Source organism: Cynoglossus semilaevis, chromosome 11 (genome assembly GCF_000523025.1).
Source record: "Cynoglossus semilaevis isolate Cse_v1.0 chromosome 11, Cse_v1.0, whole genome shotgun sequence".
In the NCBI taxonomy this organism is placed as follows: Eukaryota; Metazoa; Chordata; class Actinopteri; order Pleuronectiformes; family Cynoglossidae; genus Cynoglossus; species Cynoglossus semilaevis.
Genome location: NC_024317.1, coordinates 16,919,022 through 16,937,811, shown reverse-complemented (window position 1 = coordinate 16,937,811; position 18,790 = coordinate 16,919,022). Strand labels below are relative to the sequence as shown.

Sequence of the window (18,790 nt, the reverse complement as noted above, 5' to 3'; positions counted from 1 at the left end):
TATTGTGTAAAAACCAGGAGCCACTACAGGCGGTCCTTACTTTACATCGGAATTCTGTTCTTACAATGTGACAAAACTCCATTTTTGCCTTAATAATAATAATTAATTCATCTTCTCAAACCTGATCCTTTTCAGGATTGCAGGGAGGATGGAGCCCATCCTGGTAGTCATCAGAAGAGGGCGAGGTACACGCAGACAGTTCACTTGTCCATCACTGGACCACACACAGAGACAGTCATTCATATAAACCTATGGTCACTTTGGAGTTTCCAGTCACCCTAACCCCGTCTGATTGTAAGAAAAGAGAACTAACTGCTTCTTCTACTGTGTAGCCCTGATAACAGTAATGATAAAACTGATTTTCCTGAACAACAGTAGGAGTAGATCCCATCACAGAAGACACAAAGCAGAGGTCATCAGTCTGAGGCCGTGTGATCGTCTGATTTACTGCTTTGTTATTTATAATATTTCTTTGTTTGTTTTTTTTGGTGCTCTGTCTTAATCTACTCTTGTTTGTGACCACTATATAAAAGTGTTCTATAAGAAAATGCATTATTATTAGGACTTAAATAACAAAAACATTAACAATAACAATGATAATAAAAGATTAAAGGAGACAGAGAAGAGGAAGCAGAAGAAAAAAAAGATCACAGTCTCCAGGTCTTTCTCCATGAAGTGTGTGTGTTCTTTTTTAGCGTGTGTGTTTGTATGCGTCTGCCATGTGCAAATGTTTGATTTGAGAATAAAATGTAAAGATATTTTAGTTTCCTGAACTCTCTCTGTCTGATAACTGAGGTCTGTTCCTGTCATACTGTTTTTACGGACTCTGTATTGTTGCATCATTTCGTCGAAAAGTGCATACATTCGCATACAGTAGGTATTACATTAAAAGAGTCCTGGAGTATGAATAGTCACCGTTTATGCTCTAAACACTGATCCCTCCATAAACACATGGCGGTCAGAATTTATCGAGAGTCTGCCAATCACAGCACACCTTTTAGGGCGAGCCTCCATGGCTTTTAGCCAATCCGAGGCGCGGAAAAGGTTCAGTGCCTCTGAGTTTGTAGCGAGGTGTTCACGTGACCACTGGAGAAAGAATGCCAACATGGACCCGTGGCAAGGACGGGACGCGTGATCCTGCCACGACAATAACACGACGAAGAAAAGACAGAAGAGAGAATAAAGAACGACGTCGACGCCACTGCTGCTGCCCAGCGAGCCTACCGCACAGGGTAGGTTGAGCAAAATGTCCCGGATCCTCTCGTTCGTTTCCTCACAACATAACGTTTATGACCCTGGTTGGCGAATTCCGTTGCAGGCAAAAATTTCAGCATGCGGGTCCTTTAGTTGCCCAGTGTCCGCCTAGTTGACACAGATCTCGCCTGTACGTAGGCGGATTGCTTCCTCGTTGAGACTTGTTTCTCGCTATACGTTAATGGGCGCGTCAGTGCGGGCCGTAATGTTTTTGCTGCGCCTGGTCTGCCCACCATGTGATGTTTAAGGCCCTGCTGCAACATGTGCCTGCGCTGTGACAACAGCAACAAACTGCGGTTTCATAATAAAACGGAGACGTTGATACAGTCCCGTGGCTGCTGCCACACTGGAGTCAAACCTGGAAGGTGTTGGAAAAACTCCAGTGGTCTGACCGTTGTTAAATGGCCCACTTTCTGTGTTACATAATTACTTGTTTTTGTTTGGCCGATTCGACCTATTTCCTCTCGGTCCGGTTTTCACTGCCCGCTCACTTATTAAAAGTACCCGCAACAGAGTACAGTTCTGCAGAAAAGTTCACAGTACTCTTTTGACAACATTAAATGTCATTTTTCAATTTTTCCCTCCCGTAATAAAGCAGCCACTCTTTAGTAGTTAATAAAGCTGATGTTAACTTAACCAAACATACACGTTGAATATCCAAACAAATTTGATTTAAATTTCGTATGGAAGATGATGTGTTTTTACTCAATTAAGATGGTATTTCTGCTACAAAGTAAACATATGTGTGTGTGTGTGTGTGTTTTGTGTATGGGACATGGCAGCCCTGCTATGGTAAACATCACTGGTCACAGCTACCTGCTGACATTCACACAGCTTTTGAAGACTTCTCTATGTTATTATTACAGAGACAATGAGACTCTGTATATTTTCCCAGAACCTCACAGAGGGAAGCAGGTCACACTCTTTATTATCCATAACTGTACACACACTTTTAATGTATAGTCGCCTGTACTGCCTTCTAGAGTGGGTAAAGAAGGAGGACTTAACAGGTCTCTGTGTGTGTGTTCTCTAACTGTGGTGCTTCATCAACTCAGTGGAGTTTATTTATGTAACTCTTGGTCTTCGGTCCCTTCACAGATCATAGTAAGATTGACTTTTCTGGACTGGATTTTCTCTGGTTTTCTGTTTATTATATATATGTATATTTATAGTTAACATTTATATTTCATTGGTTTCATTTCTTGTTCTTAAATGCTCCAAAATGAAGGTGTGTACTATGTATTGTATTTACTAATTCATGAATTGCGTTTGAATATTTCCAGGTTTTTTGTGACTGCTCCTCTGGGTCAAGGTTTCTTGAAACCTTCTGTTTTGCATCCGCCCTGGATCAATGGTGTCTCTCAGCAGCAGAACCCTGGGTTTAGACAGTGAACTGTACAGGCACGGTAGCAACAGCCTGTTTAGCCGTGCTTTGGAAGATGTAGCCTGCAGCGAGGAAGCTAGCGTAGCTTCCTGTGACAGTCCGGAGGCAGGGGACCTAGGAGCCATGCACAGCTCCAGCCAAGGAGAGGAGGAAGATGAGGAAGAGGAGGAAGTTGAAGGAGCGTGCTTGAAACTTTTTGTAGGACCAGGGAAGGAGAATCCTGCAAGTCAGGATTGTAGGACCAGGGAAGGAGAATCCTGCTGACTTGCCTAAGCTTCCAGAGTTCTCTTTCCAACACTCATCTCCTTTTACCCCAACCCTTGAGGACATAGAGGAGTTCTTGAGGGAAAAGATGGAAATAGTGAAAGAAAGTCTGATGGTGTCGAAAGAGGAAACAGCTCTTCCATGCAACTCCATATGTGTCTCTGCTCCTCCAGTCTCCACCCTCACAGACAATCATAACCCCGAGAAAGATGTCTCTCACCGCACTTGTAGCCCAAATTCCCCCCCAAATGAACAGAGCAGCCCAAGCCCCGCTGACACTCCTCAAGTGTCCACTTCACCCTCCACCTCATCTCCCTCCATGCTGCTCGGTGCACCTTTGGTTCTCCAGCTCCAGCCTCTCCCTGTGACCCAGCCTCAACCCCCTGCAAGGTCTCCTCCTGGAGTCCAGAATGGCATTTGGCTCACTCATCTTTTCATGGGGCTCCAGGGCGCCTCGGGACAAAATCTTACTCTACTGGCCCCCCAGGTGCCCTCCTCACCCGCCACCATTATAGCACTCAGCAGTGGAGACACAAAATCAGCTGATCAGAAGTATGTCAAGATCGCACCTCTGCCCATCAAAATGAATACTGTGGAGATTGTGGGTCTCACTGGGGTTGGAGCCCAAGGCGGTGGTTTGTTGAAGGCTGTGGACCCCCGGGCAGCCAAAACAACACCCACAGAGAGGGTCCATAAGTGCTCCCACCCAGGATGTGGAAAGATGTACACGAAAAGCAGCCATCTAAAAGCTCACTTCCGCCGGCACACCGGAGAGAAGCCCTACACATGCAGCTGGCCTGACTGTGACTGGAGGTGTGTGGCATTATGGGAAATGTGCATGGATTAGTATTAAAGCCCTGGTAGGCAGAGTTTGACAGTGAACAAAGGTGAAGATCTAGTAAACGTAGTGATCTGAAAAAGAGTTGTTTTACCTCTGGGTACATGGGAGGTTCAAAAATAAATCCTAAAAAACTGAAATAGTTTCTACATATAAAAAGATGTACGTTTGGATATTTATTTGGTATCTGCTCTTTGTCATTGCTTTCAAAAATTCAAAGGAAATTTGCTTTACCTAATATATCTGTCTGCAGCCAATCATGACTTATAAATTTGGCATTTTGAATGTATGCTGCAGGTCAATGTATTATTGAAAATCATTTGATACAAAACCACAGTTACCCACTCTCTCAAAACACATGGTGTTAATTTGACATTTTATATTGTTTTTTGAGACAGAAATCTGTTTACAACTGATGTGTGAAAGAAGTCATTGAAATTTAAATAACATAGATTTAAGAAGGTAGTATTACATTTAAGACACTACCTCAGTCCAGTGAAATATAAAACATCAGCTCAGAGCACACAGTGAAATAAGATAACATGTGGTGAGTGCAGTTTTTTAATTCATCACATGACTTGATGTTTGTTATCTGCACTTAACAAAGCCATCATTTGAATTGGTATTGATTTATTTTTTTTTCACATACAGAATTCTTAAGGTACACGTGTCAAACTCAGCAATATTTGGCCTGCAAAATCATATCAAATGTGAACTAGAGTTGGTCTGGATTTGTAGTATTAGAGGTGGATGCACTATGTTATATTTTGTTTTTCTTTGTTGTTGGCCTGTGAAAAAAAGATTTACATTAAAAAGGAACTTGATAGGCTTCAGATAAAGAGACACAATAAGAAACAAATACCACTGATGTTTTATTTCAAATTTAATTTCTCTGTTTATAATATTAAGCTTTGGTTGATTCAGATTTAATATTTATGCAAAATTTAAAAAGTCCATGTGAAAAAAAATCTACATTACATGTCAGAAAAGAACAATTGCCGTCAATTTTTCAATAAATGTTTTGGCCCGAGACTTCATCACAGTTATTATTTTTGACCCACTGTAAATTGGAGTTTGACAACCCTGTCCTTAGGGATTACTACAGTTCTAACAATCGTCCATATAGATCTGTGAAGTGTGTGTTTTTACAGTTTTTGGCCGAGGAGTGCTCTTCTCACTTCCACTCCCTAATGGTGATCCTCTCATCTTCTGTTGCATCCCCAGGTTCTCCCGATCTGATGAACTGTCCCGTCACCGTCGCTCTCACTCTGGCATCAAACCGTACGAGTGCTCAGTGTGTGAAAAAAAGTTTGCCCGCAGTGACCACTTATCCAAACACACAAAGGTCCACCGTGGTTCCAGGCCAAGCAGGATCATCAGACCCACCATGTGACGCCGCCTTGTGGCCTAATGCCTGCCCTGCATCCTGTCTGCTGTGACCAGGGTGGGACCTGGGTCTTCCTCAGGACTTGTGGTGCTTTCATTAGCAGAACTTAGACAGACAAAAATCTGGCTACAGTTTTCACCATGGTGTCTATTTTTTTCTGCTCCTTGCTGTTGACATTTTGCCTGTTCATTAGGACTGGCTCATCCTTAACTAAGCTATAAACCACCTCAGGAAATACTCAACTGGAAGTGGATTTCCTGGCCTTCCCTAACACACGCACGAAAACATAGGAACAGGCTGGAAACAGTTTACTGAAAAGGGCCTCTTTGCAGTCTTTGTGTCTGTTACCGAGCTAATCTAAGTGTAGGTTTGCTGTCGTAACGGTGATGACAGCGCCTGCAATCAGAGATCAGACTATCTGTTCTCTGTTTTGCATTTGGCCTTTAGTCTCAGCCTTCATGGCCCACATGGATAAGGTTTCTCACAATTCATACATTGTAAAAGTGATCTATTCTCTAGAGAATTGAATTCATACAATGGACATAAACACAATATACATGGTAGTTCAACACAGAAGGACTAACCTGTTTAGGTCCATATTGAAACACTATATAACCAGTATATCTCCTGAAGTGAATGTTGAGATGCTGATTCAGTGACATGAAGCTTGTTGCTGCACTCTCAGTTAAATGCAGCTCACAATTCCTTCTTTCTTCCTTTTTCACATTAATCCAACCATTACCTTACCATACGATCGTGTACATACTAATGTCTGGGAATGCCTTTGTCACTAAATCTGAGAGGATCCCTACTGTTAATAATGTTACTGTGTAACTGCTCTTGTTTTATCTTGAAACTCAGCTGGGTGGTTGCCAAACCATGAATCCCAGCACATGTCAGAGCATGAACAACGCCACCTGCGATGCATGACAGTTTATAAGCTGTTTGCTGTAAGTAAACCTTACGAAATCATTGTGCAGCTGAACTCTACGGCCTGTAAAGCTAACCAGGTCTTATGCTATATTTGGGTGCTTCAATGGTGCAATGGTGCTCTACAGTAACAGAAACAATGCAAACACTTATATTGGTTATGAGGGACGTGTGGAATAAGGTTGTTGACATCTAGTTTGTTATTGGTATTATAATACTAAATGTTATGTACTAAAGCTTGTAGCCATTATATACCGATATTTTTTTAAACCACTGCATTAAGCTACTGGCTTTTCTGGAGATTATCTGGTTTTTGGTGAGTCTGTGATCAAACCAGTTCTAGGAGTTTCTCCAGGTCTAAGTCTCATCTTGATGATTGTGATTTCAAAATCACTGCAATTGTCTCAGAAAGGTTTTTAAAAAGGAACCGAAATGTTATTCCGGTCGGTGCAGTCACTGCGATACACTGTGTTGTTGGATTTCACCACACGTCCACACTAAAGGCTACACAAGTCAAACCTACACAAGTTTATTGTCTCAGTTCAACAAACAGATGTTATTAACAAACTGGAGGTGAATGTATATGAGATGAAGAAGCATTTTTGTTGTTGGATTAAAGAAAACTATAGCACTTTCACATACAGCGGTGCAAAGCTCTCGTATACGGCACTCATTTCTATGCCTTTGTTTCTTAACATTGAGGACATGCTACATGTTACTGTTCATTGAATACTGTAAGTATTGTGGTGAATGCCAACACACTGACAGACGGTGACATCTGTCTCAACTAGTGTAGTCTTTGTGAGCCATCCTCTCCAGGCTGCTGCATCTACAGACCTCCATCCAGACATGGACTCACATCATCATCATCATCATCATCCACTCCGCCTCTCCCGCTCGTGCGTCTAGTGGACAAAAAGGCATTTTTGATATTTATTTTCTTTTTTTTTTAAATACCAGAATTACTATTTTCCTATTAGTGAAAATAAATAACAAATGTGAAAAATGTATGATTGTTACTTCTTATTCGATACTTGAGAGTATTGGTTTTAGCAACCTCACATATCAGTATCAGTATTAGCTAAGTTTTTACATTTATCCACAAAACCATCATTATTCAGGTAGAACAAACAGTGAATGCAACCCTGGGTCACTACTTCAGACAGTTTGTGAGCATCATATAAAGAAGCGATTAAAAATGAAATTGTCTAACACAATGGAAATAAGACTTTGTCAAAATACATTTAAATCTTTATAGGTGAGAAAATGTGAATTAATCATTGTCTTATCTTCTTTAAGCTGAAGAAACCATGAAGCATTTTAAAGGCTGATTTTCTCTCTCCTGTCCTGAATTAATTCATGAACTAAAGCTGGAGCGGACATTGTTGAGAAATAAAAAACAGGTCGATGGAGGAAGGAGGGGAGCAGGGAAAGAATGGGGGCTTCCTCTTAGAAATGAAATGTGACCTGAAGCGGTCATATAATAGCAGTGGCTGACTAACAGCTGTGGCTGGTTGCTGTTGGACACCGCACTGTACCTGCTTTAAAATGGAACCAAAAGGCCTTTTAAAATACTTATTAAAAACGTAACCACTCTCAGAGATCACACACACAAATGTTTTTAAAATAAATTTACTGTCTGTAACCCATTCCCAATAGACTTGTAGGGTTGTGTTTAATCTTTGTTAATTTAGTCTTATGAAATTAGTTATCAATTAATATATAATTATAATTATATAATTCTTGCTACATTAAAAACAGCCTCAGATAAAAACTCACTTTTATTCTTGCATGGACAGAAAAAGTGGAACTACTCTGTCTTTGAATTTACAAAAGTGAAGTTAGTGAAAGCAATACAGTTCATTTATATTTTGCTTGTTAACATGGTTTGTAGGGAGTGTCGTAAATCCCTCCGGACCAAAAGGTAGCGCTAATGAGCCGGTAAAAAAGCAAATAGAAGACCGCGAACGTTGGGAGGAAGTCTCAGTTTTCTTCGGCAAGAAGTCACCGACGCAATCTCCGAGGTAAGGTAAGTCCTTAGATTTATATACAGTATGCACCCGTTCGAGTGATTTTGCCGACAATCCACTTTAGCTCTGTTTTCAAAAATATAAGATTTTAACACGCACACAGTGTAGGTGTGTACAACGCGTGTTGTATGTTTCCTAGACTATCGTAAGGGAAACACTAAATTGTTTTTTTTTCATCTTACCATTGTGTCCAGAAAGGTACATCGAGTACCTTTGCTTAGTGGTTTTGTTGTATTTAAACTAAGGCTCTTGGCTGTCTTTACCCTGCGCAAAGAAACTTTCCAGAGACGTTTGTTTTTTTGTTAATTTTGCTAGCTCAGGTGTTTCAATTTAGCGGCAATGTATTATTATTTCCGGTTGGAGCAGCACTTTTAAGAAGGTAGCGGATGTAGGTAAGACATGTGACCGAGGCAAGCATCTTGACATGTATCAAGTGCGAGTCGTAGACAGATGCGGTGGAGAGCATCCGGAAGTTTTTCAAAATAAAACATCGTTCAGCCTCGGATAATGAATAAAACGGAAATATTACATTTTCAGAAATTCTGGCCTATTTTGCCTTAGTTAACAATGTTTGCAAAAACAAACTGTATTCAAATGGTTGAAGTTTTTCCCCCTTTTTTCATGCATTTTCCCTTTTTCTTAACATTTGGCTAAACAAAACATGTCTTGACTGAGTCGCCTAAGCCAATTCATTAATATATTTACAATATTTAGATTTTTTATGTAAACATTTTTTATGCACCCGTACTTATCCATATGTGATGCTTTTCTTTTTTGCTATAAATTAAGAAAAGAAAAGACTAACAGAGTGATTGCAGTTTGAGATTGTTCTTAATATTCAAAGAAAGAAAAAACCTCTTTGATATCGACACTGATTTATAAATAAAATAAAAATAAATCAAAGCATTTACTGAATTTATAAACACACATTTTCACACGTCTATTGTTTGTCTAGTAAATTAATAAACATGGTCCTGCAGATGCAAAGAGAACGTTAGAACTTTATCAAAGTACTGCCATCTAGTGGATTTATTATTCAAGTACAGGGCAGTTTGGTATTGATTCCTTGCCTTTGAAAGAATTCCCTGACTGTTTTGGAGGTTCATTTAGTAGTTTTTGGAAATCTTTTCGGCTGAGGGCTTAAGTTAGCATTTAAATTATACGTCATTTTGTGAAGTTTAAGCAAAGTTTCTAAGGATTTGTAAAACCAAAAAACAACAACAACAACAACAAAACAGGTATGGGCAAAAATGATGGGGGGGGGGAGTAATAATAATAATATACATCACTGTTTTATTTTTGTCTTTATTTTAAAGAATTTAGAAGCAGAATATTTGAGTTTAGATTTTTAGACAGCTTTTTATTTTGTCTTTACAAGTAATTACTTCCTAGTTCACTTTTAGTTTTTCTGGTTAATATTTTGGGTTGGCTAACATCTTTTAGATAAGTACAAATTTAATATTTTGGGTTGGCTAACATCTTTCAGATAAGTATTTATCTCTTTTTTATTTATTTGACGTCAGACTTTGGTTATAAAATCACTCTTACATTAGAATGGACTAGACGTACACAAATAGTAACACACATTTTAACAAACAATAGGAGAGCAGAAAATAGTCCTGAAAGCCAGGAAAGGCTGCTTCCTGAAGACACACACAATAAGGCTGCAGGAAGTGCTGCTGCATCCAGCAGGAAGATGTGCAGCATATACAGCCTGTACCACACCTTATGTATTATTTATTTAAATTAATTACTTATCAACTTGTGCTGCGGTGTCTTCCATCAAGGCCACAATTATTCATAGTGGTATTTAAGAATTCCTACTCTGTTCTTAATTGATAATCTGACAGCGTTGCTGATGGCACCAATATCACCAGTGACACACAAAAGGAGCAGAAAGAAATCCTGGATCACGCTTTGTCAGGGAGCTACAGCTTGTTTGTAGGGCCATTGAGGTAACTCAAGCTTCTCTGCTCGCGTTTCACGCTCTGACATCGTCTCTGGATTCTGTATCACTCTCCCATAGAGAGGACTTCTTTTTTTCTCCGCAAACACAAGGGTCTTTGTAGTGTTTAATCTGATTACACCTGCACATTTCAGTATTTCCTCCCAACCTTAAATCAAATACTCCTAATTAAAGTGGGGTCAATATGATGTTCTTTATATTAGAAGTCAATCAATTGATTGATTGGGTGATAGGTAAAAGATAATCACTGTTATCCTACAATTCCTATTAATAGCTGAACAAGTCATACATTGATTGAGAAAGAATCTAAAGTTTGACCAGTTACATATGTAAATGTACAACATTGCTTTTGCTGCTTTATTTCACTAGTTTGTGTCAGTATGTTAAGGCAAAACAGATATATATATATATATATCATTATTATTATATAGCCTAACTATTACACAGTTTAATATGTATGTATGTAGGCAGCATGTTCAATTACTGTTTTTAACTATACTAACTAACTACAGTTTTATTATTTAAACACCAATTATAATTTACAAGTTACATGATAATTTCTCTCCATTGCAGCTACATCTATTACAGTGCTAACATGAATGGCACCTCATCCCTCTCCGACAGGAACTCCATTGAGTTCAGTGATCAACCTTTTCAGAGCTAAATCCACCAAGTGTCACGCCCAGGATTTGACTAAACAAACTCTGGTCTGTGGAGAGGAATGTAGAGCATGTAATAAAAACATCAAACCTGATGTGCCACCTCTTACTGCACAACATTCAGACAACCTAGGGCAATGGCAGTGGAGAAAAAACAACCAGGTATCCCATAGCCATTTTGGTTTGTTCACATAGAGCTGTTATTGGGGAACATCCATATTCAAATGTGTCTGTTGTGTGTCTGTTTTTTTCTTTCTTTCTGTCTTTGTTTTTAACATTTGGCATTTTAACACAGTTTATGTTTTTAACATTTGGCATTTTAACACAAAAATCTTATCTTATCTTATCTTAAAATCTAAATCTTATCTAACCTTTTCTTTTGTGTATCTCTGGAAAGTTAGCTAAAGGATCTACTGTTAGCAATTTGTCCCTACAACATAGAACAAACCCCTTAAAAACATCACCTTTAGTCTTTCGTCAAGCTGTTCATCCTTATTTTACACTTGTGTGATGCAAGTGAAATGTTAGTAAATGTCAGTTTGTATTTATTTGTTTTGCCACCTGCAGTGGATATTGGGAATATGGCTGCCTGTGAAGTACTCATAGTTAAGATAGTTAAGGTTGGTAAAATGAACCTTATGAACACTCCCAGATTCTAGTTTAGTTCTTTGTGTTGTGTATGTACAGCAGCTGTAGTGGATACATTGTGTGTGGTTCAGGTTCAAACGTGTAGAGTTTTTTTTACAGTCGGTGCAGCCTGTCAAACTCTGAGCACATTTGCCAGGCACTTTTATTAATGACTTGGACTTGGGACAGGTGTGTAGGTTTTAGAGGCGTGTATTAGCAGAAATCTGGCGAAACTATATGTGTCACGATACAGGGGCAAAGATAAGATGTATTGTAATATACTGCGATACTAAAGGTAACTGTAGGAAAACTGTCAGCATATTAACACACTATGCTGTTACTTGCTACAATTGTGATTGTTAGATAAGAAATAAAGCAAAAATAAAATAAAACAAGGACATGAACATCTGTATGTTAATTGTTTATTTAAAAAAATGAATAAAAACTAATGCATGGCTATATAATGTAATTGTCTGTATGTTAATTGTTTATTTAAAAAAAAATTAAGTAATGCATGGCTGTAAAATGTCAAACAAAATATTTTGGTATATTGGTATAGCAATATTATCTCACACCCCTTGTAGGACTACAGTCCTTAACTGTGGTGTACAAAGGTTCACAGCTGCTTAAATAATGTTAGACCGGTTGAGAACAAGCGTGTTTCTCTGTTTGCTTGAAACAGGTCTGCAACCTTTGCACAGTACCGTACACAGTGGAGTGGAGTATGGTAGAGTATGGAGTGAATGAATATGGATGGGCTTTACATTATTCACAGGATTTGTGAACATATTAACAAATACAAAGTGCTGAGGTTTGTGTAAGGTCAGCAGTGTTCACCTTTCACACAGTAGACAGTGTATATACAAAGCTATTACAAAAGGTAGACGGAGTCTTTGTGACAGCCTAGCTGAATGAGTCTGTTGGGATAAGAAACTCTTGAACTGTTGCTGGTGGCACTGTGGAGAGAACAAAGGGGGTTGTTGGTACGATTTCCTGTCAGAAAGCACAGCACAAAAACAAAGAATGAAGAACCCAAGAAATGGAGACAAAACAGTTTAAACTGAACATAGAATAATACAAAACTCAAATGTTAAGAATAAATGTTTTGTAAAGATGACAAAGACTAATAACGGATTTGTCTTTCTTTCTTTTATTAGACCTTTATTCAACAGTCAACTAACAAAAGTTCACATTATTCAGTAAATAATACATTGTAAAAATACCATAAACAAACCAACAACTGATGGAGTGTTTCTTAAACAAGAATCCAAAATTCAAAACATTTAATTTTATGTACTTATTTACAATAGAATGAATGCATAAAAATACCAAAGAGCAGTAAACAACAACACACACACACACATAAAAAAAGTGATCAATGTGTCAATAATTGTCTTTGAAAAATTCAGGTTTTGTAATTGCAGCGCTGCCCTTTGAGTAACTCTTTAAGAGCTTGTGTCCAGTAAACATATTTGCTTGGGCCACACATGGCTTTTTGGGGAGGTATTTGGATACAAAGTGGGTCACATGTGGTTCGTGGTCTTTTCTCTACATACAAAAAGTTCACGTTAGGCCCAACATTTCGGTCTACCCATATTCCAATGCTCGCTGGGTTAGTGCTGGAAAATTACCTCACATCTTAAAAAGACAAATGCAAAACAATATACATTTCATTTATTGATATATAAAAATCAAAACATAATGTCATGTGAAGTCCATACCGTATGTACAAACCTACAAATGATTGCACAAGTATGTACACAAGAAGTACAATCTTCTGCTTAAAAAGTGAAAATGCTAGTGTTTATGGTCCTAGCCTAGGTTTCAGTGGCCTGTAGTAGTAAATTTACATCTTACAATACACAGCCTACGCTACCCAAGCACGATAAGAAGGGTATTAATATTATTGTTAGTTGAAATCACATAAGTGGCCTGTTTTGTATGTCAGTTATGGACATACAGTATGTAATGACAGAGAGGACCCGCCCCCTGATGTAGGTACAGTTCGTGTCATTAAAAGTGTAAAACTTTTTCTCAAATTCTCAAGTAGTAACTCATCAAATTCAAACAAAGCCAATTTGTTGAAGTCTTCTAGTAATCCCATATGGAGAAATGAATCGGTATGAACTAGTAATCCCATATGGAGAAATGAATCTGCAGTTAACCCATCCACCCAATAACAAGCCTGTTCCCTTAAACAACAAGCTATGTGCTCGCGCTTCGGTTCTGCCCTACATAAAAATGTCAAAAAAAACAAAACAACTTTACCCTTAAAGATGTTACACCATCAGAACATCAGGATTAATGCAACACTTCTGTGACTTATTCAGATTAAGTTTTTTAGAGGCATCTGGCTGTTCAATATTGGATTATGAAAATATAAATACTGCTTTACACCCAAAGCATTTCAAAGAATGTTTGTAAGAGCTCTGTGGTTGTGGAAGTACCAGAAGACTCTGTCGTCGTGTTGTTGGTTAGCTAGTCAGTTGAGTAGGACACACCCTGATTTAGTTACACATTCCAACACTGGTTTAATTATATTACAGTATTATGTTTAAACAAATTTAAAAGGAGATTTCATGATTTGCTTCTTCTCACAAGTGTTTCTAAACCAGAAGGCAGAATAAGAGGACCCGTTCTAAAGGTTATTTGGAAGTTCTTCCAACATTCTGCCTCAAGATTTGAGCTTCCCATCTATTTGTGGGAAATAAAAAAGTCAGGAAATTTACATTTTATAATTACTGCAAGGGATGTAATGTTGTTGTTGCTACTCATTTATTAGAACAGACGCACAGGATAAAATGAAGACGTTTGTGTTTCATGCTAGATTGGAGTCAATGTAAGAAGCAGTCTGTTCTTTGTGTGCAGCCACAGAGGCATTTATAATTGGTGAGCCACCTTACAGAGCTAAGCAGTTCAGTTTTGTATTTTGGGCTTGGAAACTGAATAACAAGATACAGTTTGTAGATGTTTTTGTGTTGCTGTTTTATGGCTGGAAGAATAGTGTGTCAAATCTAAACGAGCAGTGTGCACAAGCACACCAGGACTAATGTTCAGAGAGCAAAACTGAACCTTATTTATTTTGAGTTCAACAGAAACATTCACCTCAAGAGACTTACTAGACTGAAAATATTGCTTTTTTTTTTTTTTTTTGTATTGTATGTTGCATGCATATGTGAAAGATTGTCAACTTGCTTTGTAAACGGGAAAACATTTTAAAGTTAAACCGTTTCTTTTACAAGTGGGCAAAGAAGACAAAAGTCGAGCATCCCTGAGAGTGCCTTCTGCTGATGGCTGCACGTTTAGACAAACAGTGTTTGAACTGCGGTCTACTTCCTGAACATGTCACACTGCACAAACCATTGTTTCATTTTTATCCATTTTATATTATAATTGGTCAGACAGAAATCAATTCTAGATTTTTTTTTTTAGTTGATGTCATAAGATCTTTTTGAATTCTGTCATTTTGCAGAAATAAGTTACTATGGTATGTTGGATGCCTTAGTGCTACTAATGCTGTGCTAAGCCCCCAAACAATTATGAGGCTCATTGGTTTCAAGAACAAACAGAAGACTTCTGGAGCCATTGTGAACCACATACGTAGATGAACTTTGAATTTTAAATGCAGTTTTCTTTTGTAAAAAAACAAAAAATTCAATCTACAATTAAAGGAAGAGGAGCCCCTGTCATGAATTTGTGCTCTTTAGCTCAAAGCGACTGTACACCTGCTTGGATTTCATCTTGTTGTACTGATTCACCAGGTCCAGTTTGCTGTGGCCCAGAGTCATTCGCTTTTGGTCCTGACGGCTCCACACCTCAGCCGGAGCAGGTGGGGGAGGTGGGCTCTGTTGGCTTTCAGGTTCAGACTGAGAGAGGTCTGGTCCACCCCAGGGTGAAGGACATTGAGGGGATTGTGATCTCCAGAAGTTGTTGGCCTCTTTGTCCTTGGTGGAGGGCGGCAGGAAGAGGTCTGACAGTTTATTGAGCAACTGGTTAGAGGAAGTCCTGTGTTTGGAGGTGAGTTTGCCCTCATTCACTGGGGAAGGTGCCTGTGTTCTTGCGTTTAGGTTTGAACTGGGGTTTCCGTGGAACATACTTGGCTTGTGGTCATACAATCCCAGTGCCTGAAACTTGGAGGTCGTCCCACTGATGTTTGCCCTCATGACGTCTGCTGCAATAGGTTTGTTCCACTCAATGCCCATTGGCTGCCCGTAAGTGGGTGGCTGAGGCCGCTCAGGGGGTTGAATGGCACTGCTTGTGCCATTAGCATTAATACGTGATGTTGGTGTTGGGACATGTCCTCCTGATTGGTCACCACCCCCGCCAACACCTCTCCGCTCTGGGCTAAGGTGAGAGTTACTGCTCTCCTTTTTGTTGTGGGTGACCTTGTAGACGGTGTTAGAGCTCATTCCAGGAGCTGCCTTCACACTGGAGACGCTGTCACTCGATTGGCTGCTGGAATTCTCTGAACACACCCTGTCCCTCTGCTTGCTGAAAAAGGAAACATTACAATTAGTTCATTATTATTTTTTATTATTCATTATTCTTTAGGAAACCTCCATAAGAATCTTAGTCGGATTAGTTGGACAATTCACTGATAAGAAAGAGAAATGTTGTCCTCAAACTTTCTCAAACTTTGTGTCCAAAAACTAACCAGTAACTTTAAGCTAATTCATTTTCAATAAATGTAACCGGACTACAGTTTTATACCTGTCGGCGAGTAGATCGAGCCCCATGACAGGACCGAGCCCCATGCCTATACCGGGCATCATTATGGCCTGATAGGATGGATAGTAAGGCAGTCCTTCCTCCTCTGGGTTGTAGAAGCAGTCGATGATTTGTGAGTCAGCGTAGAGGCAGCGAAACTCCCGGTCAAAACTGTCGGTGATGCGGCCAGAGAAATGCATCACCATGTTGCTGTGAACCTGACTTGACAGCCAGGTAAAACTGACAAAGAAAGAGGACAAACAGCTGGTTTATTAGACTGTGTGAACTAGAGACACATACAATATACAGAATGGGAGATTTCACTTCAACAGAAGATGCTTTTATCACAAAATGGTTGCCAGAAGACAGCTGCTAAACAGATTTATCTTTATCTCCTGCACTATTGCAAACTAATAATGTAAACAAATCATCAAACAAAAATATGTTCCTAAAAGTAAAGCTCATACAAAAACAAAGCACAAAGTTTAAAAAAAGGAAAGTAAAAAAGTATGAATTCAGTGTACATGGCCAGTGTGAAATTACCAAAATAGCCAAAACTTTTGACCACAGATATTTGAACGTTGTGCCAAACTTCTAGCCTTTTGATTGATGATTTAGTTGTATTTCTGGCACGTCTGTAGCCACACTATGCTAACTTTGCTCTATTGACTGGAACATTTACGTCTGTTTTTGGCTATTCTTATCTGCCTTTTGACAATTTCTGACAATTTGTTTAAACATTTGTATATGGCGCTGTGGTAGACGTTTGTCACATACACAGAAAACTAACATCTTACGATGCAGGTAAACAAACTGCTAAGAAAGATGGAAAGACAAAAACCAGATCAAGCTGTAGAGGCGGCAGCATGTAAATTAGGGGTGTAAGAGTTTTTATCAACCAGTTTTATCAACCCACGCATGAAATTGTCTTTAAAAATATCATAACCTTACTAAAGCTGTGTTCATATGAAAGAGAATTGTACTACACAAATAAAAAAGAAAAGAAAAAAAACAGCCCTCTGAGAAAAGAATGGAAGAACCTGTTGGTTTAGGTAAGTATTTGTTCATCACGGTGTCAAGGGTGACGTCTAAAGGTGTAAGAAAAAAATGTACGTGTACATTATAGTGTAGTCCGAAGAACTATGTCGTAAAAACCAGTTGTGTGAAGGTTACCTTTTCTTAGCACTTGGGCAGGAGAACCAGTTTAAAACAAGGTTGAAAAAGTAGTGTTTCTGTTACCAACAAATGGTGGTGTGTTTTAACATCTATAAAAGAGCCTACTAGTCACATTTAATAATATTATAAAGTTTGTTTCCCCAGTTTTTTTGCCAGTGAAAGTATTGACATTTAGTGGCTGAGAAGTCTGTCACTCATGTGGTTCCCATGACAGTGGTTCGACTGTAGAAGGGTGGGTGTGAGTGAAAGAGAGAGAATCTGACACAACCAATAACCAAAAGAACTCAAAAAAATTAATATTGTAAATTAAAGCCGCCAGCAGCAATTAGGAAAGCTTGCATCGTGTGTGTGTGTGTGTGTGTGTGTGTGTGTGTGTGTGTGTGTGCCAACAAGGATTACTTCACCAGAACAGTGTTTTCCCAACCTTTTTAGCCAAGATACTGAACATAGTGGCACAACAAACAAAAATGTAACAAGTAAATGTATTGAAATAACATGATCTTCAATGTCAATTTACTTTTAGTTTGAACACAACTGACCATGCAAAGTCTGTGCATAACAACACTTAATAATAAACTGGTAAAACTGGAATTGTGCACTGCTATTACTGATTGTTTTTTCTGTATTTTTCTTTACAGGTACGTGCGTGTGCCTAACCTGTACGACCCCGCAAGGACCTCTTCACAGTCGATAATCATGAACTTTTCCAGGACTTGACCAGTGAATTTCTTGCCACTTTTGGTGCAGTAAGTGTCACCACAAACACTGCGGATACGCATATTCTGCAAAGAAACACACATTATAATGTTAATAGTCTACCCACACAAACAGAAGCGTGCACACACACGCACTAGAAAAAGTGATTTAACAATTTAATAATATTTCACAACAATACAAAACAACTGCTTCTTTAAAAAACTTGATGGGACATATTGTTTAAATGTATCTATCAAGGGAAAAGATTGGCGTTCTTCACTGTTGTAGAATTGGAGATATCCACTCTTGTGGAGCCATTATATACAGCCACAGCCTTTGTATTTAATATTCAGAAGACACTTACACTGAGGTGTGAGTTTTGGATATCAAGTGTTGAGCACATGTCAGAGAAATAGCTGAGCTTTTTCTCATCTAGCAGAATGTAGACTGGGACTCGTCGCTTGTTAGATGCCTCCATGAGATCACAGAGCAGGTCGACATCTGTGAACAGGTCCATGACTACGGCGATGACCTGGAGGGACAGACATAAAGGTCAGTTTGGTGAAGGAGTTCTGTCTTTTAAAAAGTTAGCTGCTATAAAACCCTAGGTTCCACAGTTAAGCCGTTATCACTGCTTTACACATCTGCCTTACACCCAGAAGGTCCTAGGTTTGAGCACCAGAGGTACAACATACTTAATGGCGCCTTTTATGTGGCAGCTTGTGAGTTGCACCCACATAATTAATGGCACTGTAGAAGCCTGTGTAGGTTGCAAAGACTCACACTGTGAATTGATTTATTCACTGTGAATTGAATGCAATTTAGAGACAATTTAGATTTGGTCCAGCTTAAACTATAAGGCATTTTTTCTT

At 38.9% G+C, this 18,790-nt stretch overlaps 2 protein-coding genes and 1 long non-coding RNA gene across 3 annotated transcripts in view; 2 read left to right on the top strand and 1 right to left on the bottom strand.

Annotated features, from left to right (window-relative positions):
* The first annotated feature begins 740 nt into the window (after nt 1–740).
* On the top strand, nt 741–7,053 carry LOC103386637 (Krueppel-like factor 15). The gene is made up of 4 exons (XM_017036581.2): nt 741–1,232; nt 2,538–2,871; nt 2,906–3,715; nt 4,965–7,053. Exons 2-4 carry the CDS (start codon nt 2,606–2,608, stop codon nt 5,131–5,133), a joined length of 1,245 nt encoding a protein of 414 aa, XP_016892070.1. The 5' UTR covers nt 741–1,232; nt 2,538–2,605; the 3' UTR covers nt 5,134–7,053.
* A 429-nt stretch (nt 7,054–7,482) lies between these two features.
* On the top strand, nt 7,483–18,457 carry LOC107989234 (uncharacterized). Its single transcript, XR_003051150.1, has 3 exons — nt 7,483–8,086; nt 17,861–17,968; nt 18,358–18,457. It is a non-coding gene; the product is annotated as an uncharacterized LOC107989234 (long non-coding RNA).
* fam83c (family with sequence similarity 83 member C) overlaps nt 13,473–18,790 on the bottom strand; it is a 10,585-nt gene continuing 5,267 nt past the window's right edge. Inside the window, exons 3-6 of the mRNA XM_017036580.2 lie at nt 18,283–18,450; nt 17,880–18,004; nt 16,050–16,286; nt 13,473–15,830 (exon numbers count right to left, since the gene is read on the bottom strand). Coding sequence (XP_016892069.1) covers nt 15,026–15,830; nt 16,050–16,286; nt 17,880–18,004; nt 18,283–18,450 — 1,335 coding nt within the window. The 3' untranslated portion in view covers nt 13,473–15,025. The remainder of the gene's footprint in view (nt 15,831–16,049; nt 16,287–17,879; nt 18,005–18,282; nt 18,451–18,790) is intronic.

What these genes read in the sequence shown, in the direction of transcription:
- LOC103386637 (XM_017036581.2), top strand. Translation starts at nt 2,606, where the DNA reads ATGGTGTCTCTCAGCAGCAGAACCCTGGGTTTAGACAGTGAACTGTAC. An exon ending in GAGAATCCTGCAAGTCAGGA is followed by an intron (nt 2,872 to 2,905) that starts TTGTAGGACCAG and finishes TCCTGCTGACTT; the next exon opens with GCCTAAGCTTCCAGAGTTCT. An exon ending in TGGCCTGACTGTGACTGGAG is followed by an intron (nt 3,716 to 4,964) that starts GTGTGTGGCATT and finishes TTGCATCCCCAG; the next exon opens with GTTCTCCCGATCTGATGAAC.